This window comes from Folsomia candida, unplaced genomic scaffold (genome assembly GCF_002217175.1).
Source record: "Folsomia candida strain VU population unplaced genomic scaffold, ASM221717v1 Fcan01_Sc016, whole genome shotgun sequence".
NCBI classification, from domain to species: Eukaryota; Metazoa; Arthropoda; class Collembola; order Entomobryomorpha; family Isotomidae; genus Folsomia; species Folsomia candida.
The window spans coordinates 3,588,553-3,604,562 of NW_019091208.1; the positions used below are offsets into that span (position 1 = coordinate 3,588,553).

General features: G+C 38.7%; 3 protein-coding genes across 6 annotated transcripts; 1 reads left to right on the forward strand and 2 right to left on the reverse strand.

Moving 5' to 3' along the window:
- Positions 1-112: 112 nt before the first annotated feature.
- On the forward strand, positions 113-4,885 carry LOC110856545. Of its 3 annotated transcripts, XM_022105030.2 has the most exons (8): positions 113-224; positions 306-428; positions 514-2,175; positions 2,396-3,165; positions 3,239-3,499; positions 3,658-3,863; positions 3,992-4,088; positions 4,171-4,885. In XM_022105030.2, the coding sequence occupies exons 3-8, from the start codon at positions 609-611 to the stop codon at positions 4,609-4,611; spliced, it is 3,342 nt and encodes a 1,113-aa protein (XP_021960722.1). In that variant the 5' UTR covers positions 113-224; positions 306-428; positions 514-608; the 3' UTR covers positions 4,612-4,885. The 3 variants fall into 3 exon arrangements, with proteins under 3 accessions (XP_021960722.1, XP_035713003.1, XP_035713002.1); XM_035857109.1 differs by having other exon boundaries at positions 199-428; positions 534-2,175; XM_035857110.1 differs by lacking the exon at positions 3,658-3,863 and having other exon boundaries at positions 195-428; positions 4,171-4,182.
- Positions 4,811-8,954, reverse strand: LOC110856504. Its single transcript, XM_022104984.2, has 4 exons — positions 8,359-8,954; positions 6,930-8,285; positions 5,345-6,860; positions 4,811-5,269 (listed from the first exon to the last, which is right to left on the reverse strand). The coding sequence occupies exons 1-4, from the start codon at positions 8,503-8,505 to the stop codon at positions 4,920-4,922; spliced, it is 3,369 nt and encodes a 1,122-aa protein (XP_021960676.1). The 5' UTR covers positions 8,506-8,954; the 3' UTR covers positions 4,811-4,919.
- A 297-nt stretch (positions 8,955-9,251) lies between these two features.
- On the reverse strand, positions 9,252-12,484 carry LOC110856593 (nuclear distribution protein nudE-like 1-A). 2 transcript variants are annotated; one of them, XM_022105081.2, is made up of 8 exons: positions 11,747-12,484; positions 11,521-11,674; positions 11,387-11,441; positions 11,209-11,302; positions 10,992-11,128; positions 10,758-10,877; positions 10,524-10,686; positions 9,252-10,405 (listed from the first exon to the last, which is right to left on the reverse strand). In XM_022105081.2, exons 1-8 carry the CDS (start codon positions 11,857-11,859, stop codon positions 10,333-10,335), a joined length of 909 nt encoding a protein of 302 aa, XP_021960773.1. In that variant the 5' UTR covers positions 11,860-12,484; the 3' UTR covers positions 9,252-10,332. The 2 variants fall into 2 exon arrangements, with proteins under 2 accessions (XP_021960773.1, XP_021960774.1); XM_022105082.2 differs by having other exon boundaries at positions 9,252-10,430.
- Positions 12,485-16,010: the final 3,526 nt, after the last annotated feature.

The following is a 16,010-nucleotide window of genomic DNA, read 5'->3' on the forward strand; positions in this document are numbered from 1 at the left end:
ATCTTGGACTAAAAAAAGCAAATTATCTCATATTTTATTGACTTTGAATCAACGTAATTTCGAAAATTGTAAAATTGCAAAACTACTGCAAAATGCCTGACGCTATGCAAAATCCAAGTCCAGCCGAGGAGAAAGCAAGAGGCTAAATTCCGCTCGCAGCCGACTCGACTTAAATATTTCTATCCAGTAGTGAAAGCAAACAGCGACTGACTCGTCGTCATAAGGTGATCTTTTGTTTAAAAACATCCTGTTCTGACTGATTTTTGATTACAGATTCCATTCATTTTAATAATTCTGTAAAACAGGATAACAATTTGGCAACTGGTGTACGTTTCTGAAGTGGTGGATATCAGGTTTACAAAATTGTGATTACAAAAACGTGGAATTTCATTTCATTCAATTTCAAAATACCAATCAATGTAAACAAGGTAATATAAGTTGAGTTAACTTGTTAATAATTGGTGTAATTAAGTATGCTTTGTTGAAACGAATAATATGATTTTTTAATTGCAGTCAACTTCAATTGGTTCTAGATTGTATATCGATTCTGGTCTAGTCTGATGTCCGTACTTAATTAAAGAAGAATAACCATTGTGTTTATCAGTAAAATGTCTGATCATGATACCGACGACACGGACGTGCTTCTAAACTCTGACCCCCTAGGAGGGCTTTTTCGCGACCTCTCTCTGAAAGAACTTGTCGACAAACACAGCAGTATTCTCCCTTTAACAACGAGGAAAGCATCGCCTTCACCTAATGGACCTGTCATCCCAGAAACAAACGGTGGCGAAATTATGGCCGCAACAAACCACGACCTGAGCGGCACCAGCAACATGGATCTCAGCGACTACTTCAACTCTCAAGGAGAAATTGCCCTTAGTGGACTCTCAGAGTGGAGTGTAGATTCCGAGATTGAGAAGGAAAAAGCTGATGACGACGACGACGGGGGCGAAAGCGACTCTAGTTTTACCTACAACGAAGAAAATATACGAAAAACATATGATACCGAAACCAATAACGACAACAAGAAAGCCAACAGAATGGACGAAGTTGTCCCCGCAAAAGCAACGACTGACGAGACCGACACATCCGCAAGTAGGTCCTACGTCCCCCAATTTCTCAATCACGGCCGCGTCGTGGACATCAATCTTGAAAACCCTGCAATTGACTGGAATATCCCACTCCCCAGCCACTTCCAATTACAACTAGGTCCAGGAGGGTCGTCGTACCTGAACGAGAAAGGAGAACAAATCTTCACCCGTGCGCCGAACTTCCGATCTGCGAATGGATATCAATCTACCACGGATAAAGAACCAAGTAGGCAATTAACCAAGGAGCAGATAGCGGAAGAGGTTAAGAAAATGTATGCAGATCCAGAAGTTCCCGACCTCCAAATTGATACAAACCCCAAGATAAATACTCGAAAAGTGTTGAGGTTTGCGGATGAAATTGAACACGTAGCTGAAAATCCTGTCGAATCATCGTTACAAGGAGGATTCAACTTTCTTAACAATAACGATACCCCGGTCAAGTTTGACTCATCTCCTAAAAACTCATTTAGCGTTCCTGAAGGAGAGAAACTGCTCGGGAGGAAGAAGCAGATTGCATCCAAGGGGAAGAGGAAAAGTATTAATAAATTCCAAGGTGCTGGTGACGCCGCGTCAGTGTCGACTACGGCGGCATCTTCTTCAGAGTCGTCGCCTTCAGTTAAACCACCTTCCTCCTCCGCCTCCTCTACGACATCATCTTCCGTCCCATATTGCACGAAAGTAATCCGAGGAATGAAACGGACCAAGCCTAAACAACCACCCCAACCAGGATTCAGTTTTGGATATGGAGACAGTGAAAATGACCTCTCGCCCATTCGAAGGATTAGAGACTTCAACGGTCCAGTAGCTGGTAGTTCAGCATCTCAACCAAGGGTGAATAATTGTACAAGTCATCACCATCATCACCCAAGTCCTCTAGGCAGGGACGACTTTCACGACGGGATGGGAAGAGTGAAGGGCTCCGCTGCAGCAATGGATGAGCTCAAGGCAATTTGGAGAGAGATTCAGACTAATAGGATACTTCTGAGACAAGGGGATGAATCGTCTGAAGACGATGATGGGACTAGCAAGGCGTCGTTTATCGAAGACTTGGGCAAGGGGGATGGACCTCCTTCTGCTAAAAGTGGTGAGTTGGGATTAACTAATCTCTATAACGATTATTTACTGTGCTGATTTTAAAATTTTACTATTATTCTCATAATTTCGTAAATTGAATAATTATTATTCAATTTAATATTATAATGGAATCAAAATGGAAACTCCAGGAAATAATTCACCCCGATCTCCTCTCCCTGATCTAAGTCCACCCATAAGTCTAATTACTTTCATTTCCTCCTGGTTTGCAGATGCTGGAAAATCCTCCTCTTCACGTGGTAGCCATATCAATCATGGTGTTCGACCCCATCATCCTTCTCAACCCCCCTTCACAGCCCCATTCCCGTCCCCCTCGATCGACAACTTTGATTCCGACCTGGAAACTCTGCTGAACGAGGCGGACATTAATCCTGCCGATTTTGAAGATATCGTAGACGACTTGGACATTGCAGAATGTGACGTTGGTGCTGGTATTGATGACCTCTTACGCGAAATTGTCGACCCCAACGCATCCCCACAAAACAAGGAGACGGCCAAGCTCTCTCATTGGGCACAAAGTGGGGCAGTTGAATACGTTGAAAAGTATCACGAGGAGAAATTCCGTCGGCAAGAGTGTGAAGATGAGATTGATCGTCTACAGAAAGAAAATTTAAACATTCGGCAGAGAAATGCTGTCCTGGAAGGAGTCACAAAACGGAAGGACGCTACAATTATCAAAATATCCAAGGCGTGGAAAGAAGTCGCGACCGAGTGGAGAGCGTATGAATCTCAGACCCGAGGAGATTTTGACAAGTTGAAAAAGGATCATGTCGAACTGAGCGGGATCTGTGCCCAAAATAATGAGAAGGTCCAACAATATGAGAAAGAGTTGATAAAGAGTGTCGAGCTGGCGGATAACTTCAAGACCCAGTTGACAGAGGTACAGAAATCGAAAGACGTCGCAGTGGGCAAGTTGGAGGCAGAGTTGGCCTCCCTGAGGGAGAAGATTAAAATTATGTCTAAAGGTGAAATGGAAATTATGGTGAGTGACATGACTAAAAAGCAATGTAAATTTGAGTGTCATGTACTAAGTTAACATGATTTTGGTTTCACAGGAAGAAAAGAAAACTGCAGTCCGTGCTTTAACAGAATCTCAACAAAAATTGGACCAGTTGCAAGTATCTTACCAAAAACTAGAAACGGAGCTTCACACCCAGAAAACTACCGCTTTCCAAAGGGATCAAAAACTGTCAGAAATTTCAAACCAAAACTCTAAATTAGAGTCTCTCCTCGATGAGAAGGTTACCCAAAATAATGAACTTTTGAAGAAAACGAAACAATTGTCGGACACGGTTGAATTCGCAGCTTTAGAAAAGGTAAGTGATTAATTGTCGTCCTGCATGTGACGTGTGATTGATTCGCAGAATTGTACATAATTGTTTTGGATTTTTTTTGGTATCGACACTTTGGAGCTTTTTAAACTAATATTTTTTGCTTGGCTTTTTTTGTCAATCCTCTTTTCCTCCCCATAAAGGAAAGGCTGCATCGTGAGCATGAAAATGTGTTGGGTCAAAAATTGAAGGACGAGGGCGAGCGACTACACGGTTATTACAATAAAAAGTTGCAATCGGCGTTAAAGGCGGCTGGTGAAAAGGCATTGCAAGCTGAAGCAGCGACGAGAGAAAGCATGAAAATCGCTGAGGTTGAGAATGAGAGGAAATTAACGGAATGCAAGGACAGGTATTTTTATTTGTCATGTCATGAATTTTATGGCTTTGGTGGCCGTGTTCTGCAGTATGTAGTAGTCTCGAATTTGTATTCATTATTTTGTGTTCATGAGTGTTGACTGGATATTTCTAAATTTTTAGATGCCAATCGGACCTGATGCGAATGAAAACAATTTACGAAGTAGAGATGAGGGAGTTGAAGAAAGATAATGCACAAAAGCAGCTCTTAATTACTACGGTACATATAACAAAATTTCGATGCACTACTATTTATAAGGTCAATGCATAGCTAGAATTTTAAGAATTATACTTAATTTCAGACTGCCCAACAACTCCAGACTGGTGGAATCGCAAGGTCAAACACGATGGATCGCCTGCAGTCAATCGTCAAAAATTTTCCCAGCATTCATCATCCCGACACTAGTTTTTCCATCGGAGGAGGACAAGGCGATCGTCCCACCCATAACAACATTACTACAGATCTACACCTGCTAATGAACAAGAACAAAGATATCAACTCCAACTCCAGCGTGTTGAACAGTAGCAAAGAATATGCAAAGTTTGCTCAGACGCTCCAGCAAAGTACTAATCCCAGCAAAAATACAACATTGAAGCCAGAAAATATTCCTCCATCTTACAAAGAAGTTATAGCAAGTCCTCGTAAGTTTAGACCGGTGGCGATGGAGGATAACTTATCGTTATCAACCTTAATTAACAACATGTCTCAAAATAAAGAAAAATCTTCTCCTCCTTCGAGTTAGCTAATGCGACGGTCGGTTTTATGAAGCAGTCGCAAATTTTGTAATCTAAATAGATATTTCTCCTTTTATGAAGTGAAAATTGTTAAGATAAAAACTTATTTTACGGAATCCCACTTGTCAGTATGAACCAACTAATAAGTAGTAAGTAATAATAAGTCGTGATGTAAATGTACATAATATTTTTAACTCGCACTTGACGTGTTTTCCACTTTTGTTTTTAATTTCATACCGATACATATTTTATTAACTTTTGGAATAAATAGTCAAAATATAATACTATTTGATTTCTTCACCGTCAGATCAAACCACTAGAGACTAAACATGGCATCTTGATAAATAACTGCGGTCAGTGTGCCTTGTTGTTGTTGGTGCATAGAATTAGGATGACCTTTTCCAGACGGAGTGTGATGCTGTTGAAGTTGGTGATGAGAGTGATTATTATGTGGATGAGATTGCTGGTGATGCTGCTGTGTGGATGTTCCAGATTTATTCGTCAAGTTTAACTCGCCATGAAATGACTCGGAGCGTGCGGAAAGGTCGATGAGTTCGCGGAGAAAGGTTGACTGATCTTGAACGAAAGAAGAGCGCAAAGACAGATCAACCAGGGAACCTTCAGAGGAGCAGATATCCGATGGATCATCTTGTCGAGCGATTAAATCTAAAGGATACACGAGACAAGAGTTAAAAATGCAATTTTTGACATTTTACGTATATGCAGCTTTAAATATCTTACCAATCGGCTGTCTAAATGCTCCCGAAAGGTCGTTAAAGCAAAGCTCCCTGTCCGTCATATCCTTATGATATCCGTTTCCTAATCCGATAATGGTATTATTGTTATTATTGTTGTTCATGTTGAGCGGGATATTCATCCCCCCGTCGCCACCCACTCTTGAACTGAGATCCATTAATTGGTTGAAATCTGTTCGGACACAAAGCTCGAGCGGATCCCTTTGGAACACTTTGGTCAACTCCATCGGAACGTCTTGCCCATTGTCTAGGTGAAGTTTGTAGCTGAGTTCCATCGGTTCGTTTTGTTGTTGGGCGTGATTTCCTCCCGTGAAGATGGTTGTGACATTCTGTGATGACGTTGACGACGCCGAGATGAATGAAATTGGGACAGAAGAATGTGCCGATGAGGGACTCGTGTGTAGAATGGCAGTTGTATGGGCATGTTGCTGGTTGGGTGGGGAGTAGTTATTATTGTGGGCCGCATACTGATAGCTGGGTGGAGGGGGGAGTTGTTGCTGTGAAGAATGTGATGTTGATGACATGTTGTTATCGCAAGGGAAAGCACAGTCGACCAGCTCAAATGTAGTCGTCTTGGAGGAAGAGTTATTACCAGGTTGAGAGTAACTTTGAGAGTTGGCCCAATAATTTTGACTTGAAGAATGATGTGATGAGGAGGAAGCGTGTGCATGGGAGATTACTTGGTCATTATTATTTTGTTGTTGCTGTTGGGACTGGGAGTGATATTCGATCGGAATTGGATGGTGGGACGATGTCGTTACGATGATTCCATTAGAAGAATGCTGTTGCGGGCTCGGGTGACTGTGACTAATTGAAACTAGACTTGTAGGCGTGCGTGGAACGGAGACGATGTGATACTGCTTTGAAGTGGTATTATTCTTATTGCTTAAATCTTCTAAAATTGGTGATGAAAAATTTAGAGTTATGCTTTCCGTGTCCAATTTTGCTATTGGTGTTGTGCTACCAATTGTGGTAGGTGGAAATAATGTTGGCGTCGAGGATGGTGGTGCTGCTGGTTGTGGAACACTTATTGTGGTACTTGTACTCGTACTTGTAGTAATTGTAGTACTAGGAACTTTACAAATCGTGGTCGTTGCGGTGGCCGTCTCTTTCTTCGCTTTCTTCTCATGGGTTTTCAAATGGCGATAAAATGGTCCCGGGGTGCGGCCAGCATAGCTGCAGTGGGGACATTGGAAAGTTCTCGCCCCCGTGTGCGAGTTCTCATGAATGCTGAGCTTGGCCTTGTTGGGGAATCGTTTCTCACATTTGTCGCATGGAAAGTTGAGCTTTGAGGCGTGAATTTTCATGTGCGAGAGCAGCCGGAGACGAGTCTTGAACACTTTTCCGCATTCTAAACATGGAGATTCTGCTTCCGGCTCGGTATGAAATCTCTTGTGGCGTCGAAGGTGCTTCGAAGTGATGAACTCTTTGGAGCAAATGTCGCACTTGAAGAGGCGAGGTGCATCAGAATGTTGTGAGGTCAGGTGGTGCATCAGAGAAGCCTAGAGATTACATTGTTTATTAGGCATAATTACTTAGTTTCGACATGGAAGAAATCTTAATTTGCGTACCTTTTGAGTAAATTTCTTATCGCAGTGTTCGCACTCAAATCTTTTCTGTGTGTGAATTACCGCATGCAGTTCTAACCCTCGCGATGTTTGATATTGTTTATTGCACACTTCACATTTCCAAACGCCACGGTCGAGCTGGTCGTTGACAAGTAGCGATGGGACACTGTCACCTTCTTTCGAATTCGGTTGAGATTCTGACTCCACCACCACGACCAGGGTCACGTTATCCGGAGACGATCTTGGTGACGTTCTATTATTGTGGGGAAGGACTTGGGGCAGCAAAACTTGAGAATCGTGGGCGTCGTTATCGTTTACCTCCATTGGTAATGGTGTAGATGCATCATCGTCATGAGATGGAGACAAAGGTGCTGCATTATTATTAGCTTCTTCTTTATCGTCATCACTCTTATCTTGTTGCTCAACATTGTCGTCATCTCTCTTCCCCTCCAGACTGTTATGTTTTTCTTTCATATGACTGGCCAAACTACACTTTGCCGTGAACTTCTGTTTTCCGCAAACTTTGCAATTATAATTCTTCCCATCATTTGCCGCATAGTGGGCCGAGTGTTGGTCAAGCTGGTTCTTTAAGGGGAAAGTTCTACCACAGTGGTCACATTTAAATGCCCCTTCCTTTAAGTGACGGTAAATATGCATGCGGAGAGCATTGTAGTTTTCACCTATTCGAGGACAGAATGAACATCCATAAACGGGTTGAGGATATTGGTCGGAGGAATGATTCTTCTCATGATGGTTTTTCAGATCTAGGCGACCTTCTGTGGGTATGGAACAAATTCCGCATTGTAATACCCACTCGTCTGGATCGGTACATTTTTGCGGAGGTGGCGATTCTTCTTTGTCAGTGCTATTACTGGGAACAATTTTGTTGGCTAGAGAGGAGGATTTACTTGGGGATAATGAGGATCGTGTCGTCATTTTGTCAGGGGACGATGATGACATCGACGGTTTAGACTTTTTGGGTGATGGTTCCTTCTTTGGAGGGGTTGTTTTTACTGCAATTTCCTCCTCAACATCCTCCCCGCATGAATTGTTGGCACTGATATTATAGTTACTGTCACCTTCCTCAATCGTATTGGTTATGGTGAGGTCGGCGTGTTCTTTAGTCGTGGTTGCAGCAGAAGTTAACGCCAGTTGCAGAATTGATGTTTGTGTCTGCTGTTGTCTACTTGGTGCCACCAATTCTTGAGCTTTTTCAAACATGGATCGTTCCAAATTCTTCGCGATAGCGGACAATTTTTCTTGAGCATCAAGAACAGTGTCTTTGTACTGCGAATAGTCTTCCAGAGAAGAACAACAGTCAGTGCAAATCTTCTTTGGAAGGGTGTCTTCTTCCAAGACCTATTTGCAAATAATTAGACAATTAAATTAGATATACTTTACATTACACATGAAGCTTATTTAATCAAATTACCAAAATTGCAAGGGTTTTCCTTATCTTTTCCGGTATTTGAAGACGTTTCCCTTCGTCGCCAAAGATAAAGACGCCCTGTTTCAGCTGGACGGCACACATTCGGCAATATTTCAAAACGAAACCTTCCTTTTCCAAGGGTGGCGACATTCTGCCAACTTCCGGACCTTCCGGGTTGTCAGGAATGTTTCCACTTATCCACCAACTATGGTCAACTTTCACAATTAAATAACTTTCATTACACGCTAAAATTGCGGTAATTTTCCGGATTCATTACACCCTTATTTAACTCGTAGTCAACCTCATCTTCTTGTGAAAGTAATCAATTTAACCAAGTAGCCGTTATTTAATTACAATTACATTGTTTAGTGAGTGCAATACATTTTAAAATTTCACGACTATTTAAAAGACTATACCCCTAATTTATTTAAGTTTGTATCCCAACCCTCTCCTACATATTTAAATTTAATTAATTACTATTTAAAAGCTAATGACACATGTTATTTAATAGTATAACCATTTTAATTTTTAATATCTAAAAGAGAAAAGAATTTCGTCTTCTTCTCTAATGTTGATCAGTCAGGGTGAGATTCTTGATGGACACGGAATGGAGTTGGTGCTTTTTGCTTCGAGAGTTGGTGCTATGCAATACGTGCTAAAAGCACATGCATTTGCAAAGGAACGGCTATCGTACTTTATTACGTTATCTATGAATGATTATCATCCATAGGATAAGCAAGTAGAATTGACACTTGTTTATCTAAAATTCGGAGGTGATTTTCGGAATGAAATTGCCTGGGTAAAATTTGGATAGACTTGGCGTTGGCTACCGTTTAGCATACGTAAAATGCGGTGAAAGAATTTTTGGGTAATTTTGCCATACAAATCGCAACAACTTTTGTAATTCAGTAAGATATTTTATTTCGTCTTTTTTTAGTTAGTTCCTGAATTCACATTTCCATTATCCAAAAATATTCTTTAATGTTTGCTTTGTGCAAGTTTCAATTCTTGTACATCACATTTTTCAACAGATTGTTGGTTTTACATTTCGTTAGACCAATAAAACAAATTTTTCATGAATCCACCCATTTTACTAATTGACAAACGTAATTATTATTTGCAAGAGTCACTATAATTTTTAATCGTAGCATTCTTTTCAGAATTATAAATATAAGTTAATTGTTTTGATTTTTAAAGGACATACATAAACTGTTAATGCCAAAGTTGGTAACATGAATCAAATATTTTAAGCACACTTGATATTTCTACCCAACTTAGTAATACATCAATTCTATTTTCCAAACTTGAACACTTTCTGCTGGAGAGCTAAACTATTAATATTATTGCTTTTGTTTTGCTTGCTCCGCTTTTCATTGCGTTCCACAAAGTTAAGAATTCAAATTTACAAAAATTACCTCACGGAATACTAAGCGAAATACAAATAAGTAACGATCATGATGATATCCTGCGTAAGTACTTATATTGAACAAAACGATTAACTAAAAAATAAATATTTTTAATTAAACCTGCATTGATTGTTTAGTAGTTTAATAGTTTGACTGGTTTCGAGTTTTAGTAATATAACAGACAACCTGAGAATAATAAGACGAACGAAAAAAACTTTTAAATAAAGCTTCTCTGGACGACGGGTGCTTGGCGTAGAGTTAATTATCAGTAAATTTACAAACTTTTTAGGCACTCGGTAAGAATTTAGTTTAGAGGACTACAACATAGCAGTCTTAGTATTTTTAGAAAAACTATAAGCTTTCTCGGATACGTTTAGAGTTTTCAACTTCTAATGTTAGAAAACTTGACGAGAGAATTAGATTGACGTACGACATTGCTGATGACTGACCGATGATTACAGATTAGAGGGGAAGAAATCGCGTATTATCTTGAAGAAATTACATTATGTATAACGGCGGACGAAGGAAGAACGGCAAGAAGAAATAATTGCTGGTAATTAATACAAGGACATCATATTTTGATGGCTTCTTTAACTTGCGACGACGAAGAAGATGATATTCGACGTGGTTGTTTTCCTCCTGTCCTGAGATCAAGACAAACAAGAAAACCTGATAAGCACATAATAAAATCCTTTCCATCATACAAGACAAAACGTAAAAGTGTAACAAAAACTTTAACACAAATGATTAAACAATGCTAACTTGTTTTGTAGATTTTTTGAGTCACTCAATTTTGACCCTTTTCGCAAACTTCCATCCTCCTTGCGTGGATACAAAGTTAATTTGTTTTCCAAGGCCCCAACTTTTCGTAGCAAATCGTTCACAATGGAAAGTGGACTCATTTTTGATGATGATGTTGGTGTACCTGCACTCAACAAATTTTAACGTTATTTTAATGCATAATATTACAGATTGTATCCAATTTTATTTACTTACTCAGCGTGGCTTGATGTGACTTTGCAAGATTAAACGGGGCTGGTGGGGGTGTACATTCTAATCTATTCGAATCTACATGGTCCGCCGTTTGCTTCGTTACTTGCAGTTCGTAACGGAGATCTGTTAATTAATTACATGAACTTCAAATTTTATAACAAAAACTGTATAGATTAGAGGAAGAGGAAAGTACTAAAGTGAAATTACTACTAGTAAAAATAGCCGTGTCTCGGTTACCTCTAGTCTCGTCCTTTAGTCGCTGGACCATTGCTTTTAAATTATCTTTTTCATCTAATTCAGATTCTAAATATACATTTCGTTCTATAGCTTGATTGAGCTTCAATTCAAAGTCTTCAATGGACATGGCTGCGGCTCTGTATTTAAAAATAACCACGAGAATGAAGAACGAGAGGTCCTCACTAATTTCAAGAATTTAAAGCAATAATTGCCTTACCTGTTTGACCTTTCTAAGTCATCATTCTTCTGTTCTAGTTGTCTGACATAGTGGTTGATTTCTTCTCCAGTCTCTCTAAAAGCTGTAATTTCCGCTGAAAAATAAATGTTGTTATTAGAGAGGCTCTGTTTGTAATTTACAACTTGTAAGGTATTATTAAATTGATTTAATTAATTACTTGTCCACTCTGCCGTTCTGGCATTGTGTTCAGCAGTCATTTGCTCAAGTCGGGACTAAAATGGTACAACAAATAAGAAATTAATTAAAGCATAAATGAATTCTTAACAGTTTGCATTATGGGACCAATCTTACGCGTAAATTTTCGTTGTCATTTTGAAGACGATTCGCACAGGCAGTCAACTCCTTAGTTTTGTGTTCTTCTTGCTTCAACTGCGTATCAAGTTCTTGTTCTAAAGTTTTCGAGTCTTCCTGATACTCTTCAAAGTCCTGTTTTAGCTCTTCATACCTGTAAAAAGCACAATAATTTGAATTCAAATTTGTATCATAATAATCAGAATTATTTTAATTTTCCACTCACCCTTTCTTCAAACTACAAGCCTTCCGTCGCCAAAATTCAATTTCATCCTGTGAACTCGAAAACTTGGGGACGGCAGAAAAATCCAAAAGTCTTTCCACGTCAGCTGGATCCATTTCGTATCAGTCTTCCCACAAATAATGCACCCAACTTATCCTACCAATTGCCTATCTTTACAACTTTGGCAATTTACTAAAGTGGGACACGTGACTTCCTCCCAAAACTGCTCCTCCGCAGCAAAAAACCCAATACCCACTTTTCACTAAAAATCCAATCCAATCCAATCAAGGCCAACTCAACTCGAGAAGAAAAAAAATTAACGGTTTTTCCAAGAACGAACCAAAACTACCTCACTTAACTTTACAACAAACTCTGAATTACGCGATAATTAGTTCAGCAAGTACAACACGATACGTAATTACTTATTATACGTAGCAGATATTATTACCCAACCAAAAATTGCAGCAATGGTTAAATTATTTTATCTCCTCTCTACTTCTACCATTTAGTTTTAGTGAGCGAGTGCAGAGTGTGTGTACTTTCTCTGCGATGAACTTCCTACTACTGGTGACTCAATTCTCAACTCCACCACCACCACGATATAATAACAACAATGGACTTTACATCTCGCCAATACTGCAAAACTTGGGAATCTCCAATTTAGTATGCATACACCAACTGCTGCTGCTTGCTTCGTCACACAATTGGCCACATTTTTAGCACTTTTTTAACAGGGGGACTAATCCTGCCGAAGAATGGTGAGAATTCTGCACTCTGCTCAGCTCGAGTAACGGACGGACTTTGCGGAGGGTCGGTGCTAGGCAGGAAGTCCAAGTGGGGTGAAATTTGATACGAGGCACCCTTACATAAGTATGTTCAGTTATGTAGATTCTATTTATGGTGGAAAATAAGGGCCCCATTGAAGGGATGTTATGCAAAAGAGGAGGAGCCGCCCCTTGGCAAGAATATTGCCGGAGTAGTAATGCAATGCAATTGACGTAAAAAAATTTACACGAGAAACAATTTGTGAATAGTGCAGAATGAATGTCAAATTCGGTTTATGACACTTTTTTATATAGAATTTACGCTATTTTTATAGATTAAATCGTAGCATATGTATATTCGACTTTTAACCTACGCAATTTTGCAAATTTTATAAGACTACATTTTTGCTACAATTTATAAAATGACATTTTTTTCGTCGCGACTTTTATGCATCATCCCAACCCCGTGTTGTGTGTTTGCATCAATTTTTTATCACAGTTTCACTATCGTCACTCACTAAACAAAAGTTGGTTTGCTCACCTTTACCTTGGCCAGACCGACCAGGTAAAATGAGCTATTGCAGCGTAAGTAAGTAAAGTACATAAATATGTATGCAGTGGTCGGTCGTCCCCGTGTCTCAAATCCCCAATTTAGCATTACCTGCTAACAAAACACCTTACCACCGGTTCATTCTCATTATTATTATATTCATTCCGTCTTTGGAGCATTGGAGCTCAACCTTCATGATGAAATTGCTTGTGGTAGTTTTTAGTGTCTTCGTATTACGGAGGAGTCGTCATCATCATCACTCTTTTTTTCACGAAATACCTTCCGGCGTGCAATAATGGGCGTTTGTTGCACCTGGCCTGGCTTTTCTCACTTTTTAGCGGAAATTGAGCAGAATTTTATTACTTGGTGCATGAAAGTGTATTTTATAAAGTAAAGCAGCTTCGTTGATAGGGTTGGGTCGCTTGTTATAATAAGTGACAGTTATCTATATATATATATTTTACAATGAACAAGTAAATGACAGCTATGTAAAAATGTTGACAAGTCTTTGCCCTCCCTCCATTGTTAGGAATGAGGATGAGGATAGGATGCCGTTTAAATGGAGGAATTTGTCTCATTTGTTCTCTTTTACAGATTCGAATTGTAATAATGTATTGACATTTATCCGATCTCTTATTGGCAAAATCCTTTATTGTCACGATCGGTCATTACTCTTTAATTCCAATCCAACTGTCAATTCCAATTAAAGAAACGAGCCTTGATTTACTTACGTACAACAAAGACTTGCAAACTGCTCCTGCTAAGTTAATTAGCAGTTAATTTACTTTCTCTCGAAAGGAAATGCATCCATAAATGGATTTGATTGAATGTCAGTCGAGTCGCAACCAATAAATTCTCATTATGCGAGAACTTATGAATGAGTTAAATAAATTTCGCATTGTCTGAGACACACTTCATTTCGCATTTTTTACGTGTTAACGCAGACAACAAAAGAAATCTTCCATACTAATCATTCTTTGTGAGCAAGGCAAAACTGGTTATTTGATTGTGCGTATGTATATGTAATTATGATAATTGTTTTGCTCGTAGATATTTAGTTTGCGTGTGGAGGAGACTCAATTTCCAATAGGTTAATGAGACAAGATAATCAGACTAAGTAAAAACATATCATTATTTTTACCACGCTTAATCGATGGGATTCGATTAATCGATATTTTGCATTCAAATTTTGATGACGGGGTAACTTTTCGAATTTTACGACGTTATAAAAGCTGCTGAACACAATTTTCCGTTTTCTATCAGTTGTAAGACACATGTTGCAAATTATTTTATAGCTAAGATCTACTTCATGTAGAGATCAAATAGCGAAATATGCATGTAAGTGAACCTGACTGACCATGGTAAGAAAAGTGGTCTTGGTTTGGTTAGTTTTATTGGTACTTCATTTACCAAAGTGCAAATTTAAGCAGACGATGTAAGATAACGGAATTTTATAAATTTGATGATTTTCGATAGACAGCTTGACGTTAAAAAATGTGACGGGTCGTGTACTTATGTACTTCACATTTTTCTCGTGTTAATATTTTTTTGAACTTTTTATTTAATTAAGAAATCTCACTCGTCATATCACAACCATGTGCCAAGCTTTTCACGAGGTTTGTTTTGTTTTAAGAGATTGACACACAACTTAATGTACAAATTTTTTAAATGTTTTTTTACAAGGTACACATGTAGAAATTGTGCTTGCAGTTTTTTAATGCATTTATTACTACCTCATCTTCTTCTTCTTCACGTGTCATGACATTGGGTTTAACAATGTGGTAATGAATGGTAGAAACGTGAGGGTCCCAACTGCGTATGAAATTACAAGATCACATTTGCAACCAGCCAATTAATGCAGACATCAACATCATCCCCATAAAATGGACAAGTGTGGGCTATGTACGTCGTAAAACAAAACTGGATGCTTTACGCCACCACTTAACATTCACTTGTGGAATTATTCATCACCATTTAAAATTGCAATTGATCACATTCTTCTTTTTCAGACTAATAAGCACATAACGAAAGCATGCGATGCGAGGATAATGACAAAAGTTTGCAGTGCATGCATGGGGTTGCGGAAAGGTCTTAAAATGAGCTTATGCAAATTTCCACGCAGTAGAAAGAAATTATTATTAATGGAAAACTTTACGCTTGACTTTGCTCGCCTATTTAGTCGGGAGGGAAGGGAAGAATTGTTGGCAATTACTCACGGATGGACGGAAAGGACAATAGCAAAAGTTAAGGTTTCCTGTGGGAGATTATTGGTCAGCCATCATGTTCAACTTTTGTAGAATAATGCATGTACAAGTTTGTTGTGTCATGGTAGGCAGAGGTCGGATATGTATTTATTTTCAATTTTTTGAGTTTGATAATGACCGGCAGTCAAATTTTGTGGGTGTGTTCCTTAACTCGTATAAATCAAAAAATTTCAAAATTTTTTTTACATATTGTCACATATTTTTTAGGTTTTCAGACATGCAAGTATTTATAAATGTTTCCACTATTATTTGAAAAATGCGTAAATATTTTAGATATTAAAAAAATATGGATATTTTGTAAATATTTCCAATTTATGAGAAGATTTAAAAAATATACAAATTTTTCCAAAGTTCTTATGTTTTTGTACATCTTTCGTAAATATTTTGGCTTTTTTCGTAAATAAAATTGAATCTATAATTGAATACATATTTCAACGATTAATCTTAAAATACATAACCGTCCTCTGGTCATGCTGAATATGCAGCATTATTATAATAACACAGCCGAGAATCTGAAACCCATGTGCATTCCGTTGTTTTGTAGAAGCCTTTGGTGAGAACAGTTATTCAGAAATGCTATCAAGTAAAAATTCCTCTCCATTGTCAGCTAAATTACTACCCTTCTTGCCAACCAGGGGACAAGTTGGTTGGGAGTTTGCTTCATAATTTACACATCAAATATTTTCTAT

Coding starts and splice junctions, on each gene's coding strand:
- LOC110856545 (XM_022105030.2), top strand. CDS start 609: ATGTCTGATCATGATACCGACGACACGGACGTGCTTCTAAACTCTGAC. Junction 2,176..2,395: donor ACCTCCTTCTGCTAAAAGTG/GTGAGTTGGGAT, acceptor CCTGGTTTGCAG/ATGCTGGAAAATCCTCCTCT. Junction 3,166..3,238: donor AAGGTGAAATGGAAATTATG/GTGAGTGACATG, acceptor TTGGTTTCACAG/GAAGAAAAGAAAACTGCAGT.
- LOC110856504 (XM_022104984.2), bottom strand. CDS start 8,505: ATGTCGCCACCCTTGGAAAAGGAAGGTTTCGTTTTGAAATATTGCCGA. Junction 8,286..8,358: donor GGAAAACCCTTGCAATTTTG/GTAATTTGATTA, acceptor ATTTGCAAATAG/GTCTTGGAAGAAGACACCCT. Junction 5,270..5,344: donor AGCATTTAGACAGCCGATTG/GTAAGATATTTA, acceptor TGTATCCTTTAG/ATTTAATCGCTCGACAAGAT.
- LOC110856593 (XM_022105081.2), bottom strand. CDS start 11,859: ATGGATCCAGCTGACGTGGAAAGACTTTTGGATTTTTCTGCCGTCCCC. Junction 11,303..11,386: donor CAGAACGGCAGAGTGGACAA/GTAATTAATTAA, acceptor TTTATTTTTCAG/CGGAAATTACAGCTTTTAGA. Junction 10,687..10,757: donor GTCACATCAAGCCACGCTGA/GTAAGTAAATAA, acceptor TGTTGAGTGCAG/GTACACCAACATCATCATCA.